Below are 9,667 nucleotides of genomic sequence, written 5' to 3'. Positions count from 1 at the left end.
TATAAATCCTAATCAACTTTAATTTTTATAATGTTAATAATTATACATTACAAACGTGTATAAGTGAAAATATTAATATTCAATTATTTTTTAAAAAATAGTTGTTTTCAATTTCGTATTGAATTTTGTGCGTTATAAAAATGAAGGATTTTACATATCGAAATATTTTCGGAGACTAGGCTCCAAATTATTAGGATCCACATTAGGTCCATGTCTTTCTACAACTTTTCCTTCTTTATTCACAATGAATTTTGTGAAATTCCATTTGATAAAACTGCCCAAAGTGCCACCTTGTTCCTTTTTTAGATATTTCCACAAAGGATGAGTGTTATCTCCATTAACATCAATTTTTTCGAATAAATCGAATTTCACCTGCAAATTATTTATAAAAATTAATTAAAAATTATACATTTTTAATTAATTTTTTTTTTTTTAATAGGGAAATTGAAAAAATTTTGAGCTTATTTCATAATTACCTTTTCTCGATCAGCAAAACTGCAAATATCATCAGCAGTACCAGGTTCCTGGCCATTAAATTGATTGCAAGGAAAAGCTAGTATACGCAATCCTGAAAATTACCAAAATTAATTAATTTCTTTTCAATTATCATTTTCCTTAAGGAATATTCATAAATTGACAATATTCTAGAATTTACCTTCGGATTCTGCAAATTTATCATAAAGCTCATTAAGTTCTTTATAATTAGTTTTTGTCAGTCCACATTTTGATGCCACATTCACAATTAAACAAACATGTCCCTTATATCTAAAAATAATATTCTCTTATAATTGATGTCGCTTTGAAAAAAAAAAATTCTTTTAGAAAAAATAATACTTACTTTGATAAGGGAACATCTTCTCCTTTAATTGATTTTGCCGTAAAATCGTAAATTGATGTTGCACTTTTAAAATCATCATTTCCACTCATTGTTGCTTAAAAAAAATAGCACATTAATTTATTTAACATAAAATTTTATTTTTTAAAATAAAACAAACATTTAGCACGAGGAGTACCGTATATTTGCAAACTCACCAAAATAGTACCAGAGCAAAATTGAAAATCCTGAAACTAAAAAAACAATTTTTGGAAAAATCAACAAAATTTGAGAAAAAAATTAAAGAAAATTAAATTAATTAATTAACGGTACTCCTAGTGTTAAAATTATAAAATTAAATTATAAAAACTAAAAACTTTAGCGCATTTAATTATTTAAAAATATTAGAATTATTTTTAACAAAAGATCGAACATAAATTATCTTTATTTTGATATTCATAACGTAAAGCACATTAAAGTTCATTTAAAATTAATAACTAATAGATTTTCTTTGAAAGTTAGAACAAACAAATTAAAAATTAATTTATAGAAAGTTTCAAACGCATGCGTAAAATATTGTCAGCGGTGTCCCTATTTTAAATTAACTTGGATATGTTAAACAGGAAATCAGTATTACACAACAACAAAAATGTCTTTTTATTTAGAGGAAAGGAGCAAATTTTTATCGAATTTTATAGAAACCTGTTGCAAAACTTCTGATTCCAATGTATGAGTTTATAAATATCAGAGGTGTGCGAATTAAAGATTTAATACTCATATTCTCACCGACTTTTTTTTGGATCCTTTTAGTATACCGCTATTTCAATTCAACTTTGAAAATATTCTGAAATAACAATAATTGCATTATTATTTTTAAATTGCGAGATAATATTTTGAGGTTATCTATATTCTTACTGATAAATAAAAATAAAACTTAATTTGTTTATAGCTACGTTGTTCTTGATTGTTTATGTATTTAAATTAAAAATTTTGACTTTTAAATATATATTACATTAAATATGATAATAAAATTCTTACCGCTGTTTGAAAAGTAGACGTAACTTATCCGAAAACGAAACTCACTCTGACAATATTCTACGCCTTGCGCATGATCAAAAGACCGGCATAATTTCTCTTCACAAATTAATATTTCGTCATAATAAAAAATTGCATTGTAATGCTGAATAAGTTTATTGATAACAATAAAAAAAACACCTAATATAGATTTAATTCAAAAATAAATACTTACTTCATATTTGATTGCAAAAAAAAATTACGCCTTATAAAAAAAAATCTATAAATAATTTTTTAACGACCATAAATTTTTCTTATTTATAAATGCAAATAAATTTCCCAACAAAAGAATATTTTAGAAAGAGCAGAATTTTTTTTTATCATTTATTTTTAAGCTACTTTCTAATTTAGTTGAAAATAAATATTAATTAAAATAAGATAAGGCTAAAGGTGGTGATAGAATTAAAACTATTATTATAAGTTAAGGATATTTTTAATAATCGATAATATACAATTTAAGAATTGATTAATTTTAATTATTATGTAGCATGACGATTTGATTAGGCACAATTTTTTATACCTTTTTCAAAAAGAGGCACGATCAACGTGTCTCATTATTCAATTCACTGTCATCCTCTATCAGTTTTCTACTAAATTGATATATAAATGGCAGAACATTTCTGATACCATAATGCACTAATTAATTTCTGTAACCTAATTGTACTAGCGCGACTTAATACTTATTTGTTTTTTTCTTTTTTTTGAGATTTGCGATATTCTTAAATATTAATGAGTCTAAATTCAATTCTACACAGACTGCAATATAAAACAATACCACACACTTCCATCTACTTGTATATAACAAACTAAAATCACTTGTTTTTTTTTTTTTTTTTTGTTCGAAAAAATTAAAAAATCCTTTTACAAGAAACATTTTAAAAAAATTGCACTACAATAAATCGCTAGTTATTTTTTTTTACATTATCTCCATGTATTTTATAAATATATTAAGTGTCAGTTCCCTTCAATTACTTTTTAATAAGTCTTAAATATTACATTGAAAATAGATATACAACAACAAATAGCACTTTTCGTGCTTTTGTGCTTTTATACCGATAAAAATTATGGAAAAATTGGGTCACATTTGAAATATTTAGAAAATTTATTGTTCGTTATTTAAATTGTCGTAAATAAGATTCGACGAGCCTTTATAAAGCATGTATGAAAAATTCTAGTTATGGTATTGTTTTTTAAAAAAGCTAAAATTCAAAATTTCTATTATTATAGAGAAAATTTTTTCTGTTCTTGGGAAATTCTAATTGTATGTAAATTTGCTTTGGTATTTGTAAGACTCATTTTCATCAATTACTTATCAAATTATTTTGAAAATTTTCACTATCTAAAAAGTTGATTACTTATCAACTTGGTGGAATGGCTTTTGCTGTTTGTCCAAAACCCAAATTTGGCCTTGTACCAAACCAAGACATTTTCCATTCTAAAGTTTCTTGCAATAATCTTTCTTCCTCTGGCGAAAAATGAAGAAGTGTCGCTACCGCCCTTGTTAAATGGAGAGCCTATAATTAATTTAATTTTAGAAATTAATTTCAGTAATTAAGTTTATCAAATTTTATGAAAATTAAACTAAATTTTTTTTTTCTATAATCGAGAAATGTATAACTTACTTCATATTCTCTGCTGGTTAGAAATTTGATAAGGACGTGTTTCAAATATTTAAAGTTGACATCGTCTTCTCTGGAATTACTTTGTTTAGCAGTGACTGTTTTAGATGAACTAGGACTCAATACTGCCACGGAAGATTCAGCATCACTGTCTAATGATGATGATGGCACCCTTAATTCTCGTTGAAGAGTTTTTTTCATATCAGCCAATCGTTGTTGCAAAACCTTGATTGTCTGAATTAAAAATAATTTTTATTATCTCTTTCATTTATTTAATTTTAGATTATATTTAAAATACTTAATACAAAAAAGAGAAATTTTTTCCACAAAAAATATATAGAAAATACCTTGGTTTTTTCTTGCAATTGTTCCTCCATATCTGAAAGACTAGTTTTAAGAACTTTTTCGTTTCCTTCTAATCTTTCCCTGGATTGTTCAGCATTCTCTAATTCTTGAATTCTCATATAAGTTTCTTCATGTTTTTTCAAAGATTCCTCAATATCTTTTTCTTTGGTTTTCAAAATTTTTTCCAATTTCTCAAGTTTACTGTGAAGTTCGACATTTTCCGTTTCCTGTTGTCCACTGTCTTGTTGGACTAATTGCATTTCCTGCGAAATTCGAGCAATTCTCAATAAAGCCGAATCCTTTTCGTTTCGTTCTTTTTCTAAACACACGCGAAGAGTTGCCGACGATGTCTTCTCAGTTTCGACATTTTCCCTAAGACGAGCTAATTCTAAATGTAATGACGAATTATTTGTCCGTTCACCTTCTAACGATAATCGCAGGTGCGACAATTCAGAATTCGCTGATTCAAATTTTGTCGTAATTTCTTCTTTTTGTGACTTGAGTTCCTTTATTTCCATTGACGATGTTTCCTGTCGACAATAAAAAGGTTTTTAGTATTTGGTATTATTTTTCGTTAGTAATTAAATTGATTAAATTAAATTATTAATTAAATCATTTTATAGTTAACAATTAAATTACTCTTGTATTTATAAAATTATTACAATGTAATATAATTAATTATTATAATTAATTATTTTACTTAAAGTAATAGCGATTAGAATATCAAGAATAGATTTTGAATAAACAAATTAAAACCCCGAACGTTGAAAAAACATTTTAAAAAAAGAAACAAAAATTTAAACATTCTACAAATAAGCAAAAAAAAAGTTGTAACCCTGTGATAAAACAATTGAATTAATAAAAAGCAGCAAGGGGGAGGAATATTGTAAAGAAAAGGTGAAAATAAGCGATAAGAAATAATACATATTCTGATATGATTTCACTTTATTATTTTTTTTTCTTTTTTATGAAAAGTACATATCTTTGATTGTACATAAAAATGATAATAAAGTTACCTAAATTCTATCAGACTCGAAATTAGTAAAGAGAAATAAAAAATATAAAAACTAATTAATGCATCAACATGCTTGAAATTAAAGAAAAACAAAGCAAAATTCATAATTGTGCCATTTGAAATATAAATTTATAAAAATAAACGAAAAATTAAATAAAAATGTGCTTCAAGCCTCAAGCAATTTTTTTTTTGGTCATGCAGTAACGACAAATCGTGTTTTTTTTTCTTTTGGTGATGTTTCACGATTTTCTAAATACTGGTCCTCGTTTTTTGATATCACAAAAAAATATTAACTTAAAAATAAGTAAATAGAAATTATTGACTTGTTCTATAATTAACAAAAAATATCATTGATTTCGATAAATTATCGATTAAATATATCAAAAATGAAAACAAATTAATAAAATAAAAATTATCATTTTAAATTTGAATTTTTTCTAAACTTCCGAAAAATATAATTCTAAAATAAACTATATAGATAACTAACATTAATAGTTATTTAACAAATAACAATATTTTAACTTTCGTATTTTCATGATATATATAGTATTATCAAATAAATAAGATAACGATAGCCTTTGGGTATATTGAAAAAAATTGTGAATAAATTTCCTTAAAAAAAAAAAAATCCTAGGATGAACAATAATAATTTTTGATTGTGTGCCAGACAGTCTTTTTTTGTTTGTTTGTTTGTTCCAAAAGATGTTCTAGCCCATGCATTCATCATTGCGAATCACGGTAACTCACAATTTGTTGTTTAAATTCTTCGACCTCATCATCGACGTTGGCCCGGAGCTCTTTTAGTTCCGTGGCCATCTCGTCGATGTCCTCGGCCATGCGCAAAAGCTTGGCGTCTTTCGTCGCCATTACCACATTGTTCACCTCAATTTCGGCCTCGAGTTGTTTAATTTTTTTCTTCAATTTCTCCTTTTCCTCTTCGACACGCCTCCTCTCAAGACCCTCTTCACCTGCCTGTCTACTTAGTCTACCAACTTGTGTTTCAAGACTTGAAATTTTTCCCGACCAACTTGTTTTAATATCAGACAAATGAAGATGTGCCTCTTCCAATTTTCTCTCAAGTAATGTCCTCTCCCTCATGAGATTAGCTATTCGTTCATCAACTGTTAATTGATCATTTGAATCTAAGGCCACACGTTGCTCTAAAACGAAAACTTTATCCTTCAAATGTCGTACCTCTTCCTCGGTTTGTGCCAATTGACTCGAGAGTTGTGCTTTCTCTCTTTGTGTTGAATGTCGCAATGTTTCCATTTCATCCTGAAAAAATAAATTATTTAATTACACATGCCAAAATTATTTTTATTATGAAATGATGCGATATTACACAGACCAATAGAGCGATTCCTAGAGTTTCTGAAGAAAATCAAAAACGAGACTTCACAGTTGAAAGAGATTTAAAAATTTTCGAAATGTAAATTGTTTTGTAAAATTGTGTCAAAAGCTAAGGGTGTTAAACGAAAGAATAATAAAGCAATGAATGTGAATGAAATCCCCCAAAGAAAATAGAAGCAAAATTCTCGTATTGCTTATTTTTGCTTAATCTTATTTCGTAAGCAGTTAACCCAGCAGTATTTGGAAATGAAATAGAATTACCAAATTTTAGTTTCTCAAAATATGTTTAAATAGAAATATAGCAGAGTAGCAGCTAAGCTTGAAAGACGTACCTCTAGCATCAGCGGTAGCAGCAGTATTTTGCGGAAATAGCCGCTTGATTTGTTCTCCAATGCTCTTGTGCTTCAAACTTTTCAACTCTCGATGCTTTTTTTTCACTCTATTTTGTTAAAAAAAAACCATTTTCGCGATTTTTTACTGGAATTTTTTTTTCACATTATCCGAATAATGTAAAGAAAATATTTTTTCATTAATATTTAAATTAACACAGAGAAAAAACAATTTTAACAACACACTTTTTTGCCCGAAAGAATATAAATATTTTTCTCTCGATTATTATTATTATTTATAAAAATATCGGTAGCATGAAAGTGCAGAAAATAAGGACAAAACACAAAGCAAAAATTTCAAAATACCCCAAAAAAAAAAGAAAAACACAAGTCAAAGGGAAGAGAGTCCTTGAAAAAAACTTGATTAAATGTTAAAATAATTGTTAATGTTTCAAAATAGTTCAGCTAGAAAAATATTTTTCTTCAATCAAAGATATATTTTCTTTTTCATTAAATATCTTTGATTCAAAAATTCTCCCGCTGCTTCTCCCCAACTGAAAGTTGCAAAATAAATTTGAAATTGTTTTTTTAACAAAAAAAAAATATTTAAAAAATTTAGCCACTTGAAAAAGCGAAAATTAATACAAAAATTCAAAGGATCATGCTTGTGTGATAAAGTGCAAAATTAAAAAAAAAAATACGCAAACAAAATTGTGTGTATCATTCCTGGCTTCATTTTTGGGTTTCACTTGATCATCTACATATTTATAATATGTAAATTATAATAATACAATGAGATAAGAAGCTTCGAAACATGTTACGAAACAATTTAATCTCTTTAAAGCGATACTCACTTGAACATTATTTAGCTCGTCTTCATATCTTCGCAGACGGGAAACTTCTGTTTTTAAATTATCCATTTCAGTCAAAGCGGATTTTAAATGATGTGACTTCTCCTCCACTTCTTGTTCTTTGGCTAAAAGCTTTATTAAAAATATTTTATATAAAATATATAGAGAAAAATTTAATTAAATTATATTTAGAATAAAAATATAAATTTAATTAAAATTAAAATTATACTCACTAGATGCTTGATTTTGGCCATTTCTTGAGTTTGAAAACCTTCTAATTGTTCTGCATCTTCTTGAAAAGAGTACAATTTCTTTTTGTATTCTATACAAAAAATTAAATTAATTTATTAACAATGTTAAAATTAAAAAATTAAAACGAAAATAGTTTAACATATTTTTATAATTTCAAAATTATTTATTTAATTAATTAAATTAACCTTCTGCCTCGGTTAATGCCAATTCCAATGAACGCCTTGCATTTTCTGCTTTTAATTTGTCTTCCTCAATTTTTGCTTTTTCTTTTTCTTGTTTATCAACTATTTTCTTCCATTCTTTTTCTTTCTCGAGTATCTTTATTTTCCACTCTTCATCTCGTTTTTCCATTCGTTTGAGCAATTCAGTTTCCTTTTTCTGAAGTCTCCGTCGCCATTCATCTTCTCTATTCTCGAATCTTTTAATATCTTTAGTAGATAGTTGTGTGCCATCGGTTAATTTAAAATCAAAACTATTTTCTCGTTTTAATGATATCGGAGGCGAAGACGAGATTGGATTTTCATCTCGAGAATCGTCTAGAGATATTTGAGATCCACTAACACTACTGGTTGATCCTGTCTATAATATTGAATCAAACAAAAATTATTATTTTCTCTATCAATAATAATAAATTAGTTCGTTATTTAAAATTATTCAATATTTTCCAAAATAGTGAAAAACAGAACAGTTTTTCGAATTAAAATTTCTATTTAAATCGTGAAGGTTCCTATTCTTATAAACTTGAATGCTATGAATCAAATAAAAAATATTAAATAAAAGAGTGATTAACATAACAATGTTGACAATGACCTGAAAATTAAGATACGAACATAGCAAAAACAACTGGTCTTTTTTTTAAACTCAATGACTAATATTAGAAACGTAAAAACAACTAAAATATTTTTAAATGCGATTAGTAAATTTTTAAAATAAAAATAATTTAAATTTTCTTCTGCAATAAAATAATAATTTTTAATTATTCAATGAATTTATTAAAATTAAAGAATTCTTCATAATCAAAATGAAAACAATTCACAGTTAACTTCTATGACGAAAATGAAGTAAAAAAAATCTAATAAAAAGTATTGACGCCACCTAAGGAAAATATAATCAAATCTAATCAAGGTCGTAAATGTAAAATATATACTTATAGGAAAATCTAATTGTAACAATTACCTGGGATAAAAGTTTGGAATTAATTCCACGAACACTTCCTGCATTTCTGACAACTGTAGAGACGTCACTTCCAATTTCTTCTCGTATTTTATTCTTTAAACTAGCGAACATAGTGCAGCTTTTTTCTTTATTGATAAGAATTAAAGGTGGATGTCAGTAACCACCTGTCAAATGTCAACGTCACAATTGATAACGAAATGTGGGTCAATTTCCAGTGTCTTTAAATCGTTGATTCCTTTTAGATAAAATTGTCAGACTTCATTTTCTTTTAATTCCTGCTTTATACACTCTCATGTCTCATAACAATTGTTAATCCTGTAATTGTTCCATTTCAACTGACAACAACAAAAATCATCCACAACTCGGCTGCCATTATCACGCAAGTGACGTAACTAACCTAAAAATTTTCTTTTTACGAAATTATCGAACAGAACTAGATTATCGCGGGAAGTTTGAATAATGTACAAATAATTCAAAAGGGAAAATAAGTCGAAAAGATAAAAACTCCAAAAGCGGTCATAAAAAGCCATAATATTGTGTAAACAATGTTAAATGCAAAAGTATTACACGAATTAAGAAGTGCAGTGCCAAGAGTAATTTTTAAAACTACTTCAGCAATTTCATTCATTTTGACACTTTATCACTTTAAAAATTTTGAAATTTACATCATTTAATTAAGATAATATAAAAATAAACTAAAAACTGTCAAAATCAAAATAAAAATAGAAAAACGATTTAGGAACTTTTTTTTTTTTTTAGAAAACTAGAATAGTAGAAATTTTTCAAAAACGATGTTGGTAGTACTTCTTCAATCACCAATCAGAACGCTTAGAATTAGTGTG

General features: G+C 26.5%; 2 protein-coding genes across 5 annotated transcripts; both read right to left on the bottom strand.

Moving 5' to 3' along the window:
• Positions 1-1,962, bottom strand: LOC127279987 (uncharacterized). 4 transcript variants are annotated; one of them, XM_051302655.1, is made up of 7 exons: positions 1,853-1,962; positions 1,517-1,658; positions 1,033-1,068; positions 839-932; positions 656-765; positions 477-568; positions 1-372 (listed from the first exon to the last, which is right to left on the bottom strand). In XM_051302655.1, the coding sequence occupies exons 2-7, from the start codon at positions 1,590-1,592 to the stop codon at positions 151-153; spliced, it is 630 nt and encodes a 209-aa protein (XP_051158612.1). In that variant the 5' UTR covers positions 1,593-1,658; positions 1,853-1,962; the 3' UTR covers positions 1-150. The 4 variants fall into 4 exon arrangements, with proteins under 4 accessions (XP_051158612.1, XP_051158614.1, XP_051158613.1 ...); XM_051302657.1 differs by having other exon boundaries at positions 1,601-1,658; XM_051302656.1 differs by lacking the exon at positions 1,033-1,068.
• A 337-nt stretch (positions 1,963-2,299) lies between these two features.
• On the bottom strand, positions 2,300-9,260 carry LOC127279978 (golgin subfamily A member 1-like). Its single transcript, XM_051302642.1, has 8 exons — positions 8,826-9,260; positions 7,835-8,228; positions 7,631-7,719; positions 7,401-7,529; positions 5,615-6,142; positions 3,855-4,382; positions 3,511-3,741; positions 2,300-3,402 (listed from the first exon to the last, which is right to left on the bottom strand). Exons 1-8 carry the CDS (start codon positions 8,934-8,936, stop codon positions 3,247-3,249), a joined length of 2,166 nt encoding a protein of 721 aa, XP_051158599.1. The 5' UTR covers positions 8,937-9,260; the 3' UTR covers positions 2,300-3,246.
• Between the last annotated feature and the right edge of the window lie 407 nt (positions 9,261-9,667).

Source organism: Leptopilina boulardi, unplaced genomic scaffold (assembly GCF_019393585.1).
Source record: "Leptopilina boulardi isolate dan_hultmark-lab unplaced genomic scaffold, ZJU_Lbou_2.1 LbouV2_229, whole genome shotgun sequence".
NCBI classification, from domain to species: Eukaryota; Metazoa; Arthropoda; class Insecta; order Hymenoptera; family Figitidae; genus Leptopilina; species Leptopilina boulardi.
The sequence above is the reverse complement of the archived record's forward strand: the minus strand, read 5'-3'. Positions and strand labels throughout refer to the sequence as shown.